Raw genomic sequence first — 22,361 nt, forward strand, 5'->3', positions numbered from 1 at the left:
CACATTGTATAAACAGCATATCAAAAAGTCTCTGTACTAATGAAACATGTGCATAAATTAAAATATTCTAACGGTCTTTTTAAAAATATTACAGGGTGTGCCAGGCCCTTTCACGTACCAGCACAGTTTTCCACGCTTTTGTTCAAAACACACTTGTCAACGAAGGGAAAATGCACCTGCGTATCCTTACCGTTGGACACCAACACGCACCAACGGGGGCGTTACACAGGGACGTACACGAATACACCCATAAAACCGTCAGTATAAGCTGTCGGTCGGTCTGTATCGTACGTACGGCGAATCCTACGCGCATCACACACAAACAGACCCGACCAATTTTCTTGTGGGAAAATTTTCAACGAAAAATGGCAGCAAACCGGACAGTGCCGTCTCGTGTCGGGTGTGTTTAGACGGGGAAAATTGGCCACCATATAGCTTGTATTCGGTCAGTAACCGCTCGCAAACGGTCACCCGAGCCGCGTACGATGCAGATCTGATAAAGTGTCGAGTGGATTGCAACGGAATAGGTGGAAAATTGTGACCTACAAAATCGCCCAAGAGTAGGCAACCTGCTCGCCAGAAAGTGGCAACCCGTCCCATCCTCCTTGGAGAAGGTGAAGGCAAATGTGTAGCTTCTTGGAAGAAAAGTGTGTGTGTGCTCACATAATCCGGATGGTGAAGATGCTGAAGTAACCCACGGAAACCCCAAAGTGTACTTGATTAATTTAAAGCACACCATTTCAACGCGTTCAGCTAATCGTCCTCCCGTAGTCTGCTAAACTACTTTTCCTTCCCTCAGAAGGGACATACGCGTACATACACACGCACACACGCGCGCACACGCAGGGGTGTGCTTTCCAGTCCCCGAGTTTGCCCGAGGGGTTGGAAAAATCGATACACCGACCACGGAACCGGCAACCCCAAGTATCGTTTAACGTTACACCATCTTTTCGTGTGTCTGCCGTCATCAACCGTCGACGGCTATCGTCTTGTCCAATTTTTTTTTTGCCCAAAAAGTGTACAACGAGAAGAAGCGGTCCTGTTTCGTCTTGAGAAAATTCTTAGTGCATTTCTTAGTGAAGTCGCATTTCGTTGTGTGTAAAGCGTACCATGTGCCATTTTGCATAATCGATTGCAAGGCATGGATGAGATAATATACCCTAATGGCTTGCTAAATTGGTGATATACCCTAGCGTGTTGGCTGAGTGATTGTGTGCACTATTTTGGTGGCCGTTTTTTTTGCGTTCATTCGTTCGTGTGCTCTATCAAATCGATACTCCTACCCGTCAGACAGATCACATGTGACCTCACCGTTCGTGCCTGAGTTTGCTGCCGTAGCTAGTAGGGCAGTATTTTCTTATCGTGGCGCCTCCATCCCCAGTTAATTTCTGAAGTGGTAACATCCTGGCAAGGTGGCATCGGCAGCAGCATCAGCAGATTGAGTCACCGTGCTGCTTCTTTACGTGCAAGCTGCCATGTGCCATATCCGTACGCGAGTGCTTCGTTTTCCGGTTGCAGTGAAGATGGTGCGTAGCAGCGTAACCGTGTGACGAATTACTAGTGAGACAGCAGTACCCATTATTCATCGCAACCATGGCCCAATAGAAATCATTCAGAATTGATCCCAACAACTTAGTCTATCAAAAATATAGGAAAATGCAGACGATTCGTAAGAAGACCAGTCCTTTAAAATGTAAGTACTCATTAACAAGGTGTATTTAGATGTTTTTGAATTTATTGTTAAACAAACAAGGTTTTCAAGTTGTGGTTTTGTGGCCATTTAAAAAAAAAGACATTCAACGCATAACGGAGATGTTCGTCGAGAAACACTGAATTGCATACTTTACGGCGTACGCATTCAAAAACGGATGGTGCACAAAATGCAGTTTCGACGATATTAATAGTCACTACCAGCTGAGTCAGACATATTTGAAAGATAATCCTTCTGTGAATTTTATAAATGCTACACACAAAACGAGCAAATATTGAACGAAAGGCAATACAAAAGATGATATTCTAGCTTACGCTGTTAAAAATTCAAATTTGCTTGCAAATATAACGCACTGTCCTACTTGCTTGATATTACAATTCTGCACCGAAAATCGATCTACACCTCCTGTTCGAAAGCCCCCGTTTTCGAAGTACTGTCAGTCGTTGTCGTTTGTAAACAAACAGAACAAACCAAAATCATCTTCACCGACCATCGCCCGCGAATCATTTTAATACCCGCGAGTGTCCCGTGCATCCCTCCTCAACTATGTGTAATTGCAAGTTAATTTGTGTTCGTCACACACGCTGATAGTATATCATCATGAAATCATGATGCGATCATCGATGAGTAATCACCAAACTTCGATGAGCTATGTGCTGCCGAACGGTATACCACCCGTGAAGAAGCCTCCGTCTGTCGGCAGTGCGCGCTGCCGTTCGTATCGCCGAGCCAGCCACAGCAACTGATAGGATTTATTTTATCCATCACGAGACCCTACCGAGATAGCGGCCGAGATAGCTGCACAGATAGATCACTCCAGTTTATCTTCCATAGCTGCATCCAGCTTTCCGTCGTGTAACGTGATAATTGTCGGTCGCCCACCTTTGTCGTCGGTGTGAATCCGCATCGTTTTCAGACTGCGGTGGTCGTGTTTGTTTGTTCATGCACACCTTTTTTGCTGCTGCTGCTGTGTGAGCAACCGCCTTCCGTCTACCAGCGTGCGCAATTTGTTGTTTGTAATTGGTTTGCAAGAAGGTTCTACGTCCCGTAGAAAGTGTGTGAGAGTGGCTGTGTGTGTGTACGTGTGCGTGCCAATGCCCCTGAAGATGGTCATTCCCATCGGTCCGGTTTTTTAAAAACCCTTTTTAAACGCCACCTACATACTCTCCTGCGGATGTAAATCAACGATAGCCGACCGCGACGACGACGACGACCTATCGGTTACCTCGGTAACGTAAAACATTCGAAACAGACAGAAAGATGAGAAACGCGACGCGCTCATCGGATCGTGGCCTTCTGCGACGTAAGAACTTTTTTCCTAGTGCCTTATTTTGCTCGATAGAAAACGAAGAAGAAAAAAAACAGAGTAAACGCACTTTGTATCGATTTCCTAACCGTTCCCCCCACGTATGTGGCCTGTTTCCTGTTCTCTTCCAGATCGAAATGAACCCGGGCGGTTCTTCGGCGATGGTGTAAGCTTCAAGGCCAAACTCATCGGCATCCTAGAGGTCGGTGAGGCCCGAGGAGACCGGATGTGCCAGGAGGCACTGCAGGTATGACACTGACCATTGGCTGGGATAAGGGAGGAGAACACAGTTGAGGGGGGGGGGAGGGGTTTGGGGGGCATGCAGCAACAAACCAGAAAGCAGAAAAATCGAAACAAATCGGTTTTGAAAAGCAGAGCGCGAAAGAATAAAGGGCCATTCCCTCATCATCATCGGTCCGGTGTGCTATTTTTAGCACAACAGCATCTAGCGCCTTCCCTCCTTCGAAACCCCTAAGCTTCCCAAGCGCATCATTCTCAACAAACCACGCTGCATTATCTTCTGGGTCGGGGGGAGAGAGGACGGTTTTAAATGGATCCGCGCGAGCTCTCTTGTCAAGCGGCTCGCGGACGGGGAGATAAAATCCGGTGCCGAATGTAGCAACCCGACAGACAGACAGCACACACTCACACACAGCTGAATTGGCTTCAATTCAAACTTGCCGGACGCGCATTATCTTTTTTATCCCCGGCTCACCCGGACCGGCAACCGGCGCCACCGCAGAAGGCAGCGCCTGGAACCCTTTACCAAAAGCGCGTGGATCGGTGTGTGTGTGTGTGTGTCTGTGTGCGCCGGGGTTTTTATTGGCAAATTTACGATGGTAAAACATATAAATCATAAAAGCGCGTACACACCGAACCGATGAGCACTGGGTAGGCCGTTCCGTTGCGGAATTGTTACCGTAATCTGGAGTTGCGTTTTATTGAATAGCCAGCTGTTATGCGGAGCGTGTGTGTGTGTGTGTGTTTGTGTTTGTTATCCAGACAAAAACAGACACACGACACACCAAACACCAACCGATGCGGTTAGCTTGGCACCTTGGAGAACTGCGGAGACGCTTGATTGGGCCTGGCCCGCTTCACCCGCTTACGTTGGGCATTGTGACACAAGTGCGCGCAATGGAGTAGCGGCGGTCTGAGGTCATTTTTGCCACACGGCCTATCGAATGTTGCGATCCACCACCGCGGGGCTTAATTTGTCCCCATAGTTGCGGTCGGCCGATCGATTGTAGTTGAGTCGCTAACGATACGATACAGCTTTGCACGTTTCGCCACGGAAACCGCTCTCCGGGGTCGGATTAGGCGGGCGGTGCTGTATCCAATCATGCGGAACTGCCGGGTTGCATGTAATGTATTGGTTTAGGTTTATTTTTTATTCGCTCGATGCGTACCGGAACCGCACGGTCAATAGAATTAAATCGCGCTTAGGGACAATCACAGTTTAACTTCCCCATCGCAACACCAAAGAACTGACGACTATTTTTGACTCTTCTGAAGGTCGCGCCGTGTATACGAAAAATGGGGATGGCATTTAACGTTCCCTTTTGCTGCGCTTGTACATTTGCAGGACCTCAAAATGGCGATACGGGCCGCGGGCGAACACAAGCAACGCATCACGATACACGTCACGATCGATGGCCTACGGTTGAGAGATGAAAAAACTGGCGTAAGTCTCACGCTCGGCTGCACCGTTTAAAGCTCATTTGAAATTGGCAACCCGTTCCCCCCTCGTTCCAGGACTCTCTCTACCACCATCCCGTGCACAAAATATCGTTCATCGCCCAGGACATGACGGATTCGCGTGCATTTGGCTATATTTTTGGTTCCCCCGACAGTGGGCATCGCTTTTTCGGCATCAAAACCGACAAGGCGGCCAGCCAGGTAGTGCTGGCGATGCGCGACCTGTTTCAGGTCGTGTTCGAGCTGAAAAAGAAAGAGATTGAGCTGGCCCGGCAGCACATTCAGAGCAAGATAACGGCCCACGAACATCAGGCCGTGACGGCATCGCTGGCCGCAAAGGGTGGCAGTAGCGGCGGCGGCGGCGGCAACAACAACGCGTCCACACTGGACAGTAGCGGCGGTTCGAGCTACGGAAAGAATCATTCGAGTGAGGCGAGTGCACTGGGCGCGCTCGGTGGCACGTCGATCGGGGGCCCGGCCAGTAGCATGAAAAGTATGACCGCGGGGAAGAGCGAAAAGTCGCCGGAATCGGTGGCGGACCTGGTAGATCTCGAGCAGGAGCTGAGCTGCATTCAGCGTGGCATAACGCAGATGGAACGCATCACGCCAAGCGAAGGGCCAGGGAAGAGTGTGCTGGACGATGATCCGTTTGGGGATTCGTTTGCAAACATTCCGCCGGTAAGATCAGCAAGACGCAAAGAAATCGGTCCTGGTTGCCTGTGCTTAACCATGTTTGGTTGCCTTTTTCCTCTTCCAGTCCTACAATCTGCTGCCACCGCCCGAGTCAAGCAAAAGGCACCAGAAGCAGCAGACACACCGCTCGAACGAAAACCTGCCAACGATGGAGTCGAGTCCGGCCGTTTCCTCAACGCCACCCCCAATGCCGGCACCACCCATTCCAACACAACCGAGCGCTTCTACTAGTGGTGGTGGTGGTGGTTCAGCGACGTCTGCAGCTTCACACTCGGCTTCTGCTGCCGCTGGTAGCAACAGCAATCCACCGTCGGCACAACAGGGCGCTGGAGCGGCGGGAGGAGGCAGCACACTGACCAGCAGCAACTCGGTGCAGAACGATGATTGGCTTAATTCCCCACCAAACACGTCGCGCTTCGATCCGGAACCTGCACGATACTCAGATGAACCGAAGAACTCGGACGAATCAGGCAAGGTATGTAACGTGCTGCAATAAAGAGCTGATGTCTTCATCATTGAAGTCTCTTGGAGAAGAGGTCTTTAAATGATTTCTCCGCCATCTCTTCTCATTGGTTTTAGCCTCCTCAATCGGGCGGTGCAGCACAACCTTCCTCCTACACGGACGTGTTTACCGATCTGGACCCGCTGGGAACGGGAAAAATCAAGCCGTACATCGACAAGAAGTACTTCTTCCAGGAGCTTAAGAATCCCCCCAAGAAGGTGCTGAAAGATTTGTCCGGAAAGGAAAGCACATTCAACGCAAACTTTGCGCCGGAAGATCATGCCGCGGCGCTCGCAAATCTAACCGGCACGGGAACGCTAAACGCAAGCAACATCTCCACCCTGGCCAGCGGTAGTGGTGACTTGTTTAAGGCCAGCTTTGACGAAGCACAAGCAGCGCAGAGCGGCAGCGGTGCCGATCCGACGGCAACCGGTGCACTGGGCGATGGAGGAGCGTCCGGCGTTGCTGGTGGCAGCAATATGCCTCTCATCGATTCACTCGTCGGAAGCAGCGGATCGAAGCCGGCGTCGGTCGATCCGTTCATGGAGGATGACGATTTTTCGAAGCTTCAGCTCGATCCGTTCGAGGTACACTTTTCCCGCAACGCATCGCCACGCAATGCCGGTGGCAACGAAGGCGTGAGACCGTCGGACCATGCGACGGAAGAACCAAAATCCGCCACGGAAGAGAAGGATGGCTCCGTGTACAATGGTCCGCTGCAGGTGAATCTTCCGCCCGAATCGTGGGCTAGCTACATCAGCCAGAAGCGCCTCGAACGCCAAACTTCCGAAGCAAACGCCGCCGCCGCATCCTCGAGCCAATCGCAAACGGGTGGCCCGAACGCGCACCGTAACCGGCCGGCAGCGAGCAGCGTGTTCAAGCAGAACACCGTCGACGTGATCTCTAGTCTTAGCTCCAGCTCGAAAAAGATGAAACCGAACCTGTTCGGGCAAAAGTTCTCCAAGCGCGACTCGAACAGCATAAATATGCGCCGGCTGCAGGAAAGTGATTCGCTGAGCGAAACGGAAATGGCACCGGAACCGCCACCGCGGCCCGATTCCGGCTCGCACATTGAACCGCCACCGCTGCCGCCCAAGAAACAGTTTGCGGACATCGTTATACGACCTTCGCCGAGAACTTCCCACGCGGGTGGAGCAAGCAATTCCGGTTCCACCAACACCAACACCACCACCACCACTCAAGTATCAAGCCACGGTGGTCCGAGAGAGCGTTACGATTACGTTGGTTCGAAGTACGAAAGTAACCGATCACCGTCGGCCGGTTCCGATGCACCACCGTTACCGCTTCCTTCGCGGAAGGTTGGCCGATCGGCCGGTGAGACGGTCGGTCCCGGCCGGCCGCACAAAGCTCGTACCGATGACGATGACTATCTGGCACCGATCGGGAAAGCGCTGGACATACCGACGCTTCTGCCACCGCCACAGCGCAAGGACGCATCGAAAACGACGCGCAGCACCATCACCCGCAAGCAGTCGGAGACGGATCCGCGCAATCTGGACGAACCAACGCCACCGCCAACGTCGAAATCACCTTCCGGCCACTTCGGGAAGGAGCTGGACCACCATCAGCACCATCCGGCGCCCGCGTCCGCCTCGTTCCTGCCCGACATTACGCTCAGTCAATTACTAACGCTCGGTATCGACGAGCTGGCAACCAAGCTGAGCGTGCCCGTGTCCAAGCTAAGCACGATGACGCTCGTCGAGCTGACCACGTACCTGTCGGAGTTTATCGAGAACAGCAAATACGCTGCCTCGCAGCCACCGCCGTCGGCCGCACCATCGTGGGCTACGAGCAGTAGCATCAGCCAGGACAATACGGCCGGGTTGGAGGGTAGTGTGAGCGAATCGCCCGTCTTTAAGGTGAACTTTGACGATGCGAACGAGGCCATGTTTGTGGCCAAGTTTGACGATAACTTTGGCGAAGACGAACGACCCGCCCGGAGTGGCTCTAGGGCGGGTGGTTCCTCCGGAACGTTTGTAGCCAACTTCGATAACATGAACCTACCGCCAACGGGATCCACCGGGATGGATGCGCCCCACTCCAGCCAACCGGTCGTTGACAAGTACGCAGTGTTCCGGGAGATTATTGAGCAAGAAATCGGTCCAGACGGAACGTCGAGCGAGCACGAGCAGGTCGAACAGCAACGATCTGCGAGCCAGAACGATCGAGCGGATTCGCTCGATCTGCAGAGAGAAGTTGCCTCGGAGATGAGTCGCCTATCGCCGGCTTTTATCGGTGGTGAGGCCGGTTCCTCTTCCTCGCCCCAGCCTACCCTCGGTTCGTTCGGAGGATCGTCCGTTAGTCCACTCGCTCACACCGGACCACCGTTAACGAAGATCGACACCAAAATTACGCAAGTAATTTCCCAAGCGAAAGATCGCTACGCAGCCCTGCGGGACATTATCCTGGTGGAGGATCTGTTCGACAAACCGGCCCAGGCACCGATGGCCCGCATGGAATCGTCCTCGTTCGAAGAGCGCGAGCTAGAAGACGATGCCAAATTTGAGGCCAACTTTGACGATATGGAAGGCCCGGGGGCGTCCGTACAGCAGGAAACAACCTCCCCCGGCATCAACATTTCCGATGCCGATATGAATGAGGATGAACTGCAGGGGCAAGGTTCACAGTTCCGCAATGCAGCAACACCACGGGAAGATCTCGAAATAGACGAGCTGATGCAGCAAGCGGTTTCTAATCTATCGTTGCACAGCAACGATCAACTATCGCCAGCTCCACGAGCGGGCTCGAGCCTGCAGTCGGGATTGGCTGTTAAAGGCAGTCCGCTGCTTCAGAACACTTCCACTTCACCGTACCGACCGACAAGCATGTCCACCTCGACGACTTTGCTGAACGATATGATTGGGCCGAAAGGTAAATCGCCAACCGGCACCACCATGGTACAGTACGAAACCCTGTCCGTGGGGCATAGCGCACAGCCGGGGCGCGGCGGTGTTGGTGGGTTGAGTGATATGAGCACGTCGCCGATTCCACCGCACGGTTCCAAAGCGTCCGTCGGTATGGCCAAGAGCCCGATCCTGAAACCGGCTCCAATGTCGCGAAGGGGCGAGGAAGGTAGGGGTGGTAAACCGACACCGGCTCCCCGTGGTCAACCATCGTCAACCAGTGATAAGCGTTCTTCCGGGTCGATGAGCGATGGCGATGGTGAATCGTCACCGGAAGGAGATAACAACGAAGGTTTGCATTGAAAAACGAAAATGCGAAAGGTTAACGGTATCATCACTCACAAGGGTTTTTTTTTTGTTATTGCAGAGGGCAAATTGTCGCGGATGACGCCTACCAATGCGAACGAATCGTGGGCCATTTTCGATCAACCGGAACCACCAGCATCGCACCATCCTCCTTCCAAGCGACAAGATTTGCGCCACGATGCTGGAAGAAGTAGGTTGAAAGTTGCTCCCTGTTGCTCTTTACAGAGGATTTTAATTGCTAAAAACGAGCGTCTGGCATGGCATGGTTGGCATGGCAACTTTGAAACTGACAAATCAGTTTGCTCAATCAAAACTGCTAGATTTGTTTTACAAAGTTAGACAGAGTAGCTTATGAAAGCTCCCTGTTTTTAACCTGCTTTCATTCATGTTTGCCACTGTTTTCCCTTTTTTCCATTTTCAGGAAGTGGCGATAAAAATGGCCCCGACTCACCTTGCTCCTCCGATCCCAAGGACGAATGGACAAAGGCTGACCTGCGCGAGTATGGACGGCGGTGGCCCTCGAAAGGACACACCTCCTCATCGTCCCGCGACGTTAGCCCGTGGGACGAGGAGGGTCCGGACTATCGCAAACGTGCATCCTCGATGCATCCACCGGCCGGAGGCGATCCATCCATGCGCCATCACCATCCTACCACCGGCGAACGGTATCACCATCCGCGCATGCCACCGCGCCGTATCAATTCCAACGATGAGGACTACGACGACGAGATGGTGGTGGTGGTAAAGGATCAACGGGGTCAGCGGCGTCGTATGAAGAGTGGTGTTGGTTCGCGCAGCCGAGATAACTTCGAGGATGAACACTGGTACGGGGACCATCACGTCGGCCCGACCTGGTCCTCACCGACGGAGGACGAAGATACGCGTGGGCCACCGGGTGGTGAGCGTGGTTCGCGTTCGTTCGACCGGAACGCTTACGAGCGCAGTACGTACGGGCCGCCGTACGAGAAGCGTGAGCCGAAAAGCTTGCCGCCAGCGTACGATCGGCGCGACTACAAGGGCTACGACAAGCGGAAGTACTATCGGGAAAGGGAACCTTCGCGGGGCGGTAGCGGGGGCCGGTACGATTACGAGCCGTACGGAGGGGAAGCGGGTTATGGTGGCCGACGCGCAGACTACGACGATGGGATGTACGAACCGAGACCGGGCCGGGATGCGCGAGCAGCGCGCGAATACTTTTACGAGCGCGAGCGGAAAAGCTTCGACCGCGAAAGCAACGAATCGTACGACAGTCGGGAGCGGCAGCAGCGCAGCTTCGGCAGTGGCGATATCTACGGCAGCCTGGACAGCAGAACGGAGTATCGGGAGCGGGACCGGTATCTGTCGCTGGACAAAAGCCGCTCGCTGCGACGTGGCCTACGAAATGCTGGCAGTGCGCGGCTGGACCAGGAGCTGGACCAGGATTCCGAGGGGGATCTGATGGGCGGTGGTATGATGGGTGGCGGTGGGCGGTCCATGGGTGGGGGTAACAGTTTGCACCGCTCTAGTCAAAACATAGGCCGTGCCAGCAAACAGCAGCAGCAGCAGCAGCAGCAGCAACAGATGATGATGATGCTGGACGATGACGTGTGGGGTGCGGCGAAGGGTGGCGGTTCGGGTGCGGGCACTATGCCGTGGAAGCGACCCTCGAGCGCAACGGAGCAACAGGAACAGCGACGGTACAACGAAGGCGGTGGACGTAGTGGAAGAGGTGGAGGAATGATGCCGGCCGGTGGCACAACTCTGGTCGGATCGGACGGCGAGAAGGATCGACGGTTTCGCAAGAAAAGTCGAACGCGTGCCGAACGGAAGGAGGTGGAGATGAGGGCGTCCAACTACGCGACGATGCGATATCCGCCGCGCACCAAGGAGGATTACTTCGACTTCGACGCACCGGAAGGCGGTCGGGTGGGAGGCGCCGGCGTCGACGATGACGACGATGAGGACGACGAAGACGATGTGCCGGGTGGTGGTAAGATGATACTGGACGAACCACTGGACGACCACAGTCCGGCGTACTACGGTGGCCGAAGACAACCTCCGGGTGGACCGCTGCCCGGAATGGCTGGATACTATGGTAAATCGTCCACACCGCGGCAGGAAGGGCGCAGCATGAACGATTCCCTCATCGCCCAGGAAGCGAAGAAGATGGCCCGGTACGAGTACGAGGAAGAAGCGCTCCGGCGCATGAAGAAAAGCAATAGCCGAGATCTGTACTTTGAAGGTGGTGGGGGTGGTGGAGCCGGGTATGGGAGTGTGACTCCACCGAAGGTGGGTAACGCTCAAAAGCCACATTCGCACGCACCACAAGGTTCCGCCGGACGGCCGCTAGACTTTGAGTTTGAAGAGTTCGCAGAGCCGGCCGGACCGCCAGCTTCGGGTGGAGATGGGTTCGAGAGTGATTTTAACTCTCCCCCTATCGGTGGTGCTGGTGGAACGACTGGCGGCGGTCCTATTTCTAGCGGGCGAGGTGAAGCAACGCACAAGTCGTACCGGTTCTCGAGCGATTTCTCAAACGATAAGGAACGCGGCCATTACGCACACGATCCTCCGGGTGGATACCATCGGCAGCAGCAGCACTACAAGAACCATCCCAGTTCCGGAGGTAGTTACGCGGATGCGGGTGATTATCCTCAGCAGGCACCACCACCGCCATCCACGACACCCCCGCCGGTATCTTCCGCCGGCCATCATCAGCATCCGGCTCGGGAACAGTCCAACAGCAGCAGTAGTGGTTCGAAGCTGCGCTTCAACGAAAATGTAACTGTGTCGAAGTTTGATGCTGAAGCGACGACCATGTTTGAGGACGACTTTGCCGGTCGCTCCGATGCGGAACAGGATCCGGACGATGGGCAGCAGCCGCAGGGTTGGTCCTCGGCAAGCATCGCCACCAGTCCCGCGCCGGCAGCAGTAGCAGCCACAAGCAATAATGGTAGTAGCAAAAAGATATTAAAAACCTCTAGTCAAGCAGGGCACCATCAACAGCAGCAGCACCAGCAGCACCAGCAGCAGCAGCTGTTTAATCCGGATAATATTCGCAAATCGGACAGTATTAACATTTTTGCCAAAAAAGTTGACGATCCGTTCGAGGACGATGATTTCTTCTCCTCATCGTCCGGCGGTGGTCGGGGGGGCGGTGACCCATTCGGTGGTAGTGGTGGTGCCGATGGTGCACCGGGTACTGCCGGCACCACCCACCCCACCAGCACCGGTTCGACCGGGTGGGACAAAAACTTTGCAAACTTTGACGACAACATCTGATTACTCGGTAGCCTGATGATCGAGAGCAACTTCCTCAGTCGCCAGCTGAGCCGAAGTTTGAGTGCCCGGCAGCAGTACCAGTACTGCTGCCAACAGGACGAACATCAGCGCTACTCACTGGCCAAGGACATTCGGAAGCTTTACATGCGCATCAAGCACTGCAACCGGTATCAGGTGTTTGTTTAAAGCTGGCATCAAACCACGGTCACGGCAGTGTCCGCGCGCGCGTGTGTGAGTGTGTTTCTTTGTGCTCTTCTGTAGCAAGAAATTGTGGCCATCATTTTAAGCTTTAATTCTTTGTGAGGTTGAAGCTCACCAGAAAGGGAAAGGAAGGAAGGAAGCCTGAACTGTAACGAGCTAAGATAATCGTTGCAAACCTCCCCGAAATGGATTATCGTGTCCATTGCTGACGGAACTTCCTTTGAAATTCTCTCCGGTAAAGTCTTTTTTTAGATTTGGAGATTTGTAGATGTTATTCTAGCATTTCAGTACTTCTTGACTTTTCACAGCTGGACAGTTAGTCGTCCTGCGTATGGTGGGACGATCCCCGGAAGGGATCGGGGATATTGTAGGGGCCGCTGCAGTGAAGTATCAGATGTTGGAAGAATCGTATTGTGGTTCTTTTTGAACGAGGTGTGGTTTTAAAAAGAGGACGGGAATTTAAGAATTTAAGAAGACTTGGTCTTGGACTCTGGACGTGTTCGAGCGACACATCCTCCGGACCATCTTTGGCGGTGTGGTCGAGCATGGAGTGTGGATGAGAATGAGTTATGAGGATGCCGGACTCATGCCCCGCCAAGAAGGTATTCCTCAGTTCGGCACGAGGCGTCGGGGAGCACAGCGAGTTCGTTGGCTGGATCAGGTGAAGGGTAGTGACCTGTCGGAGATCGGGTGCCTACACACGGATGGGAAGCTGCAGCCAGGGATCGAGTTTCCTGGAGATCTACTGTTGACCGGGCCATGTCACGACGACGTGCTCTTTAAAAGAGTAGACCAACATGATGATGAAGAAGACTTTGAAAAGTTTTATCTTGTACGGGGTCCTGATATATTCCTGACAGTGTTGTGCAGTTGGGTATTTAGCAGCTTCTGAGCAACATCCGTTCGGGGTTGTGAGTGCTCCGAGTTCTAGAATTTTGAGAACACATTTTACTGGCGCGCGATCATTCCCCGGACTATTTACCTCACATTATGCTGAAAGGTATTAGCATCTTCAATAGACTCCTTCTGTTCGTAAAATCTTCTCTTCTATATAGAGAGTTCCTAAAACTCCTCGTAGTTTGGTCTACTTGTATGGGCCAAATTAAAATCGCCGCCAGCTCATATTTGCATCCTACATCAGGAGCGTACATCTCTATTAGTGATGGTTTATACGTCTCTTTTCACGGATCGAGTTCGTTCTTGTAGGAAGTTCGAGTTCAGGTCGATCTCCCGAACTCGCTGTACCCCTTCGAAATTCAAAGCTTCCCGTCCCTCTCACACCACACCTCGTTAGTTCAGCTTTAATCATACAGTTTACTGTGGCGATTCGACCGAATAATCGTGTTGCGTGTCGTTGGCCGTGTGCACAATCAGCAGTTTAGCCATATCAACCCTACCTTCCTTCGCATACCTTAGTGTGTTTTATTGCTTCAAGTAGCTTATCGACGAACGAGTGGAAGCTTGTCGAACGGTTAGCGATTTCAGCAGGAATATAGTTAAGGCTAGTTGTTTTTTTGTTTCTAGGAAATTTGTGAACGAATGGATCAGAGGGTTTGCTGCTGTTTGCTGCTGTCTGCTGCATGCTTGTTGATTGATGTGCCGCCAGTGTGCAAAATGGTCGTTCGAATTCGAACCGGGGTAACCGGGAAAGGACCTCCCCCCAAGGAAGGCTAAGGAGGGAGACGGGGAGGGAAGAGTAGATTTTGCCAACTTTTAAAAATTCTCCCCCGCATTTTTCGCATTTAAAATCGTAGTAAATCGACAAAGAAAGAAAAAGGAACACCCCCCGCCCCCCAATTGCAATTGCCGAAGAGAACCTGAGTGGACGCAATATTAGACATACATACTCACTGATTCGCGATGGGATGATGGCGTACCGTACACGTACTTTCAAACTTAAGGCAGCTAAAGCTATATATCAGAATTTCTGCAAGGCAGCGCAGGTCAGTTAGCACAGGGCGAGCGCGTTTGGTTGTTCAAATTCTGTTGGTGTCTCGGTTTTTGTTTTTTCGTTGGTGAAGTGGGCAGGCCCCCAATCTTTTTCACCGTCAAGTATTGTGTTACGGGGGGTTAAACCGGAAAACCAGCAGGAAGGTGGCTAAGTGCGGTGATTGCGGTCAGTTAGGTTAGCAATAATAATTATGGCACACATTTCGTAGCTTCAGTTGGAAAAACGCGATAGTAAGTTGATTAAATATTTTGTTTTTTAGAATAATACTAATCGATCCAGCCCGAGTCGCCGATTAACCGATTGGCACACAGGAGAACAGGGAGACCACCCTCTCTCTGGGTGTTTAGATATTATTAAACGATCATTATTCGGATGGAGAGAAGGGGGGGTTGGAGCGGTCCGGTGACCGAGGTGACAACGGTGTCCGTCTTCACAAGGGCAGAGGTTCAAATCCCATCCAGACCGCCTCTCTCCCCGTGCTCGGGACTGTGACTACCTTCCTTCCTTCCTTGATGGTGGCACTACAACCTCGTCGAGTGGTCTCGGACTGCCATTTCTGGCTTTCTGTGACTTAATTTTACTCGGAGTAAAGTTCAGGTCCAGGTGGGATTTGAACCCCGGTCCTGCTGTGTGAAGCCCTGCTATACCTTGCTACGGGTAAAATCAACTCACAGAAAGCCAGTATTGGCTGGCCGAGAGAGACCTTTCGAGGTTGTAGCGCCAACCTCCATCCCCTCTCACCCCCACCCCCCAACCCCTTATCCGGTTGCAGTGATTGAAGATAGTGAGCTTTTTAAGCGTTTAATTGTGTCTCAAAAGGACGTGTTTAAGCAATGTGTTTCGCTTGAAGAAAATGTGTGTTAGAAATTTGTAAGATACGGTAAAAAAAATGCTTTTTTTTACAGCACAACACACACAGCAATCGAAGCAATCGAAGCAAAACATACCCTCTCTTTCTCACTCACTCGTTCACTCTCTATCTCTCTTTCGATATTAAACTTGTTCGCGCTACTTACTTCCACGTGGGCTGATATTAAACGTTGGGTGACTAAATGCTATTTAATGCGGGTGTGGTAAGATTAGTAACAAAATCAGAGAAGAGAAGAGAGAAAAAACATAAAAACAACTCAAAAAACAAAAAAGCAAAAGCAACAGGACGACGAACAAATGGTAAACATTAAGCATTAATATTAACGGAAGAACAAAAAACGGTGAAATTACTCAAATGCCCAGTGGGATGAAAATTACAAAACAAGAATACCAACACAACAACAACAAAAAAAAAGGAAACCAGTAGAGGTGTGCATGATATTTGCAAAATTTGTTGATATTAACCCACCCTTTCTACCTTCCACTCGAAGGCAAGCAGCCGAACCGAAACCGAAATTCGAGAACGTAGCAGCGCAAGGTAAGGCAACTAATAAAAGTCAAACTATAAAATGAAAAATGGAAATAATAAACAAACAAACAAAAAACCAAACCGTTTCATCCCGAAGTTGTCCGGGGCCCCGGGGCAGTCCCTTTTTTTGTTGCTTCGCGTTTTCCAAGGGTTTTCCTTACGTTTTTTTTATCGCGATTTTAACAACTAACTACATTCTGTTTTCTCTTTTTCTTGTACTAAATAGTGTTGCAAGTGTTGTAAAACTTTGTCGCAGTATGAAAGGGCGAACTGTGTTACCGGCGATGTTGAAGTAAAACAGAAGAGCAAACAGAGAAAGGTAACAATACGTATCCTGAAGGGATTAAAAGGAAAGTAAGCAAGTACACAAGACAAGTGTGGTGGGAAATAGAATGCAAAAACAACCGAACAACTGTGAGAACAAGCTAACAAGATAAGAAGCAAAGGGAAGCTCACACTCACGAAAACAACCAACTATTAAGAAGTAACAATATATCATTAAACATTTTAAAAACAAACCTCTCTGCTGTTGGTGTATTTTTTTGTCTTCTTCTTCGGTGGCACTACAACCTCGAAAAGTCTCAGCCTACCATTCCTGGCTTCTGGGGAGGCTCGGTCCGAATGGGATTTGAACCACGGTCCTACCGTGTGAAGACCGGGCCCGGACCACCGGACCACCCCAATTGTCCGTCTACAGTATCCAAAGTTTCGAAAATCGGCAGACAAGTCCTGTCCCCCACACTCTTCTGCAGACACGCGCCCCTTGCTTCAGAATTCGTCGGAATCGACTTCAAGGCGAATCGGACTGAGCTTTGGAACATCATACGGTTGTGTATGGTTTCCCTGCAAAGTACGGTACGGCTGTTGAGGACGGACTACTATGGACGGGTGTTGCTCTGGAAGGTGTCATGCGAAGGACGGACTTCGACATCTCAGGGGTACGCTTTTCTCTCGCGGTCTGTACAATTCCTTGGCCGGATTCCTTGGATAGGATTGGATTGAGGCGCAATGCGACGAAGACAAAGCACCTGCTTGCCGGAAGCTCTGACCGCGATAGAGCTCAACTCGGAAGTAGAGCATTGGTTGACGGCCACGAAGTCTTGAAGTAGTAGACAACTCCAGAACACTCCTACAACGCACGAAATGCGCCATATATCGCACACTGATTCGGCCGGTAGTCCTCCATGGGCACGAGTCCTGGAGTATGCTGGCGGAGGACATCAATAGCCATCTTCGAGCGTGTGTGTGAGCAGGGCGTGTGGAGAAGGAGAATGAGGATGCTCGCCAGCAACCCGTTCGGCACGAGGCGTAGAGTGGAGTCCTGAGGGAGATCAGATCTCCAGCCGGGGGTGGAGAAGTGCAGCCGTGGACCATGTTTTCTGGAAGCGGATCGGACATCAGCCCATGTCTTTAAGCAATGCTCCATAGCAGCAGGGCAAGAAAGAAGAGGAAGACGATCGTACGCGATGGAAATGACATTCCAGGAAGGGCTTAATTGTACGCAAAATATTAAAACTTTATTGTGATGCCCTTCCAACTGCTGAGCGAAATGCGTTAAAATTCTGATCGTAAGAGTATTCTAGTGAATGGGTGGAGATACAGAACAGATCGCAGACAGATGGATCCCACCACCAAAATGAAGGAAGCCTGCAGCAAAAAAAAAAAGGGAAAAGCCCAGACCCCGAAGAGAGTCCGTCCCTCCTCCGAATCGCTCGATTTTAGACATTCAGTGCCTTGAAGCTTTCACGCCACAGCCGCTCGGACGTTTCCTCGTCAAACTTAAACTTCGACTTGGTCTGTTCGACGTTCGTGACAAAGTACCCGGTGACCGGATTCTTTTCCTCCGTATTGACGTTGTCCGTAGCACAGTGGATGATGTTTTGGGCACCCTTTTTTTTGTGGGAAGAAGCAAGAAGGTCAGGGGTATCAGGCAATGATCAATTGGATTTGAACAGCAAGCCACCTTACCTGACGCGCCGAACGCAAAAACAGCAGCACAACCGGGGCAAACATCACGTAATGGTACCACCTGGGATTGTAGCTGCGGAAGAAGTCCGTGTGGCACAGGCCCGGACACAGCACGTGCACGTTGTAGCCCTGCTTGTACAGCTCCCGGGCGTAGTAGAAGTTCATCAGCTTCGAGTTGTTGTACAGATTGTTAAACCGATCGCCCCGGCCACGCTCAACCCATTGGCCGAGATTGTCAAAGTCGATCTTGGCCCGCTCGTGCATCTTCGACGACACGATCACGATCCGGGCCGCGTTGGCCCGGATATTGTCCTTCAGCAAATCCACCAGCAGAACGTGGCCGAGATGGTTCACGCCAAAGTGTACCTCGTAGTTTTCCTTCGTGAAGGTCGGTTCCTGCACCGCCAGTCCGGCATTGTTGATCAGACAGTCGAACGATGGGTAGCGGCTCTTGATCGCCTCGCTAAAGTCGCGGATCGATGCGAACGAGGCCAGATCCAGCTCGATCGGGATCAGTTCACCGTCCGGTGTGCTTTGCCGGATGCGACGGATTGCTTCTCCGGCCCGGTCCATACTACGGCAGGCCATAATGACCGTTGCCTGGCGGGTGGCAAGCGCCAGTGCCGTCTCGTACCCGAGCCCTGTGTTGGCGCCGGTTATGATAAACACTTTGCCACGGAGCGGCGCATTGTTTCTTACCCAGCCCCACTTCCATTCGCGTAGCTTACGAATGACGTACAAGCTGGCACCAACACCAACGGGCACCAGGAGGTAGAGTAGTGAAGCAGACATGCTGGGAGGATTTGGACCGCTTCAGAGAATTACTGCTGCTCGGGAGAGAGAGAGAGATAGAAAGGGAAAGAACAAAAAAAATCACATTTCCCATTAGCCATCGATCAAGAGCTACTTTGAACCGTTTCCGGCAGAATCCAGGCAAGCTGCAGTGACCAACTGTTGTCTAGGAAACGGATGCAAACACACACACACCAAGGCAAAGTAGGCTTTTTCAACATGTTTATTACATTCTATAGCTACTTAAGACAAGTGTTAACGAATTAGTACCGTACAGGGGTAAAACGGTCGTGGATGAGAGTTGGTCACGGTTTTGCTCTACTTCAACTTTTTAGATTCCTCCTTTCGATCGCGCTCTGCGTCCTCCGGTGGTGGTGTGTCAGGATTGTCATCGTCCTTTGCATCTTCGTAGCCACGCAACGCGTACAGCAGGATGATCAGGTTCACGACCAGTACGGCCGCCACAACCGAACCGCACGTGTTGGGAAACCCGTCGATACGCAGATAGTGCGTCAGCGCGTACCGTGTGCTGTAGAACGCCGCAAACGGAAGCGTAAACATGGCCGTACTGTACAGCAGCAGCCACGCCAGCGCGGACGACGATTGGCGCTCGTTTACCGGCCCTTCGTGCTGGTCCTGCTGTGCGCTGTCGTCGTTATCCATGCTTGTGAAGGGGGTAAGAATCGATCAACTACACCATATAGCACCTCACACAACATGTGCGTTGCCTATTTACACCACACTGGAAGATGCAATATTACACACATGCGTAAGTAAGGGAGTTAGGGAGTTACGGAGCAGCTTAACGTTAGCAGAAATCGTTCATCGTCTCAACAATAGGTACAAATTAATCAAAGCAAGGACAGGTGTTTCAGGCTAGCAGCAACCATGGTAACCTATGTGATGTGTACCGAACACCGAACCGAACCGAAACCCCCCCGTTTACCACGTTCTCCATATAGCATGCCATTCCGTCACCATCGAATTCGACACCGCAACCGGTAAGTACAGTTGGTGAGTGTTATTTAAAAACAATCCTATTCCTTCTTCTCCGCTTGCGCAATCGCACGGACACTCTCGTCCCACAGCCGGACGGACGTTTCCTCGTCGAAATGAAACTTGGAGCGGCGCATCTTCACGTTCGAGATGAAGTAGCCCGTCACGGGGTTACGTTCCGGTGTGGTGACACTTTCCGTCGCGGCATAAATGATGTTCTGTGCGCCCTGCATGATATGGAAGGAAGCAAAGCACTCGCATTAGCAACAACAATCGTCCGGATCGTGCGGTCTGGCAGAGCCTGTACCTGTTCGCCGGAACGTAGCATCAGCCAGACGATGGGAGAGAACACCAGATAGTGGTACCACTTCGGTTCGTAGTGGCGAAAGAAATCGGTATGGCACAGGCCCGGACACAGCACGTGCACGTTGAAGCCCCGCTTGTACAGCTCCCGGGCGTAGTAGAAGTTCATCAGCTTCGAGTTGTTGTACAGCCGGTTTAAGCGGCTCCGGTACTCAACCCACCGGCCCAGATTGGTGAAATCGATCTCGGCCTCGATCTCGTGCATCCGGGAGGAAACCACAACGACGCGCGTCCTCTGTTCGAGCAGTTGCTGCTTCAGCAAATCCACCAGCAAGAACTGGCCGAGATGGTTCACTCCAAAGTGTACCTCGTACTTTTCCGCCGTAAACTCGGGCTCCCGCACGGCCAGTCCGGCATTGTTCACCAGGCAGTACAGTTGCGGGACGGTACGCTTCAGCTCGCTGGTAAAGCTTCGAATCGAACGGAACGATGCGAGATCCAGCTCCATCGGTATTAACGCGCCCGGGATGGTTCCGCCTAGCTCGGTGCGCATTTTTCCGATCGCTTCGTTCGCTTTGGTTAGATTGCGGCACGCCATTACGATCGTTGCCTGTCGGCGGACGAGTGCTTTCGTCGTTTCGTACCCGAGCCCGGTGTTCGCGCCGGTTATGACGAACGTTTTGCCCTGGAGCGAAAAGTTTGACTTTACCCAGCCCCATTTGCGCAGCTTGTACAGCCGGAGCAGTACGATCGAACCGCACAGTCCGGTGGCGGCTCCGGCACCCGCCAACGGCAGGGTGATTTCCGACGGGACGAATGGCATACTGTTGGATGTGGGGGGGTGGTGGTGGTGGAATCACGGACGTGCGCGATTCACACTTACTTGGACGCCGTTCTAGTGGGGAAAGGTATAATCACTATCTTGTGGACAATGGAAAGATTTTCCGCCAACCAGCAAATTTTTGTTAGCAATTAAAGTGAATCATTTTTTGGGGAAGCATCTATCGAATTTCAATTCCGCCCACTGTTAAAAGAGGCGCATTTATTCGTAACCGTTAACGTTAAATTAAAACTTGCATCAGACAAATTAATACATTTTCGCTGCAATACCGAGAAAAGCCCAGCCCCCTGCCCCCCACCAAAAGCCTCACTAATTTGCGCTTATAATCCCACGCACCGCCCGATCGAAGCTAGCCGACGTAAGCGGTTCGCCCGGCGTGTAGAACGGGTTGCAAACCGCGTCCGTGTAGAGATTGTGCAGGTTGCGAAACATTGCCCGCACCTCGTTCTCCCGGAACGACGACGTGCTGCTAGCGTCGATCACGATCAAAAACTTGATCTTGGTGTTTGTGACGTAGCCGTAGATTTTGTACTGTTCGGTCGATATGAGCGAACCGAGGTACAGTTCCCGACCGTCGGCCGCAGCCTTCTGGTTGGTGGCGCACCGTTCATCGATTACGTCCAGCGAAGCGTGGACCTGGTACTGCAGGGCGATCTCCTTATCCACGTTCGCGGTCGCGATGTACAACGGTGCATTGTCCTTGCCGATGATCGCCACACAGGCACACATCTTGGTTGGTGTATCAATGTGGCAGAGATGGGGCAGGTTGATTCCAGGTCAAAAGAGAGCAAAAAAAAAAAAAAGAACAACAACGTAATTCCATCATTTTTTGGTGATAAAACGGCACAAAGCGTATATGTGAAAAGCATTGTGGGGGGAAAAAAAACTCTGCCAATGGGTTTATTAGGAGATGCCTCTATTTCTCAACCCAAATTGCCGAGAAAGAGGTTGCAACGTCTCCATGCATGGTTGGGTTTGTCTACGTGGTGTTCGTTCGTACACACCCTACCGTCGGGGGATGTTGCGTGAGGGCTATTTGGGGGCATTGGACTGCATCTGTTGGACTATTTCACTCCTTTGAGTTATGCTAATTTTCGATAGGTATCATGTTGAGCTGTTCTCAAAACTGGCAAGGTCAGCAACCCTCGAATTGATGACGCCCAGTTACAGGTTTGTATCATTAGCGAGTTTAAAATAACTAACTACATATATTCCTTTACAAACAATACGTACCTCAAATAGCGATGTTTGGAATGTTGGAAAATGGGACTATTAATACACTTTTTCGTGAAAAATACACCGTAATTCCGTCGCTTTCGTGTTCGTTGCTGTTGTTTGCACCCGTGCCTCAGTCACGCACCTTTGTTTACGGCGCAGATGAACTGTCAAACTTCGGGAAGCAACAGCAGGCTTCGGCTTTCTAGTGCAATATCATCTTCCCAGTGAAAAAACTATATCGATGCCCGGAAAGTTTACATTTGAATTGGGTACGATTCGGGACGATTTCGGAGG

General features: G+C 51.7%; 2 protein-coding genes across 6 annotated transcripts; one reads left to right on the forward strand and one right to left on the reverse strand.

Annotated features, from left to right (window-relative positions):
• The first annotated feature begins 350 nt into the window (after window positions 1-350).
• On the forward strand, window positions 351-16,030 carry LOC118511269 (protein disabled). Of its 2 annotated transcripts, none has more exons than XM_036054155.1 (8): window positions 351-1,693; window positions 3,149-3,264; window positions 4,603-4,701; window positions 4,773-5,393; window positions 5,473-5,883; window positions 5,988-9,126; window positions 9,202-9,330; window positions 9,562-16,030. In XM_036054155.1, exons 1-8 carry the CDS (start codon window positions 1,657-1,659, stop codon window positions 12,396-12,398), a joined length of 7,389 nt encoding a protein of 2,462 aa, XP_035910048.1. In that variant the 5' UTR covers window positions 351-1,656; the 3' UTR covers window positions 12,399-16,030. The 2 variants fall into 2 exon arrangements, with proteins under 2 accessions (XP_035910048.1, XP_035910047.1); XM_036054154.1 differs by lacking the exon at window positions 351-1,693 and adding an exon at window positions 2,156-3,014.
• A 1,410-nt stretch (window positions 16,031-17,440) lies between these two features.
• On the reverse strand, window positions 17,441-22,268 carry LOC118509912 (trafficking protein particle complex subunit 2-like protein). 4 transcript variants are annotated; one of them, XM_036051192.1, is made up of 3 exons: window positions 22,083-22,268; window positions 17,918-18,744; window positions 17,441-17,838 (listed from the first exon to the last, which is right to left on the reverse strand). In XM_036051192.1, the coding sequence occupies exons 2-3, from the start codon at window positions 18,707-18,709 to the stop codon at window positions 17,668-17,670; spliced, it is 963 nt and encodes a 320-aa protein (XP_035907085.1). In that variant the 5' UTR covers window positions 18,710-18,744; window positions 22,083-22,268; the 3' UTR covers window positions 17,441-17,667. The 4 variants fall into 4 exon arrangements, with proteins under 4 accessions (XP_035907085.1, XP_035907086.1, XP_035907084.1 ...); XM_036051193.1 differs by having other exon boundaries at window positions 17,918-19,451; window positions 22,083-22,241; XM_036051191.1 differs by lacking the exons at window positions 17,441-17,838; window positions 17,918-18,744 and adding exons at window positions 18,915-19,932; window positions 20,013-20,903 and having other exon boundaries at window positions 22,083-22,264.
• Window positions 22,269-22,361: the final 93 nt, after the last annotated feature.

The sequence above is a fragment of the Anopheles stephensi genome, chromosome 3 (assembly GCF_013141755.1).
Source record: "Anopheles stephensi strain Indian chromosome 3, UCI_ANSTEP_V1.0, whole genome shotgun sequence".
Classification (NCBI taxonomy): domain Eukaryota; kingdom Metazoa; phylum Arthropoda; class Insecta; order Diptera; family Culicidae; genus Anopheles; species Anopheles stephensi.

Bases quoted from the DNA above. Each gene is read 5' to 3' on its own strand.
- LOC118509912 (XM_036051191.1), bottom strand. From the start codon at position 20,831: ATGCCATTCGTCCCGTCGGAAATCACCCTGCCGTTGGCGGGTGCCGGA. The intron at 19,933-20,012 runs GTACAGGCTCTG...CATATCATGCAG, and splicing joins TGCTACGTTCCGGCGAACAG to GGCGCACAGAACATCATTTA.
- LOC118511269 (XM_036054154.1), top strand. From the start codon at position 2,972: ATGAGAAACGCGACGCGCTCATCGGATCGTGGCCTTCTGCGAC. The intron at 5,394-5,472 runs GTAAGATCAGCA...TTCCTCTTCCAG, and splicing joins CGTTTGCAAACATTCCGCCG to TCCTACAATCTGCTGCCACC. The intron at 9,127-9,201 runs GTTTGCATTGAA...TTGTTATTGCAG, and splicing joins GGAAGGAGATAACAACGAAG to AGGGCAAATTGTCGCGGATG.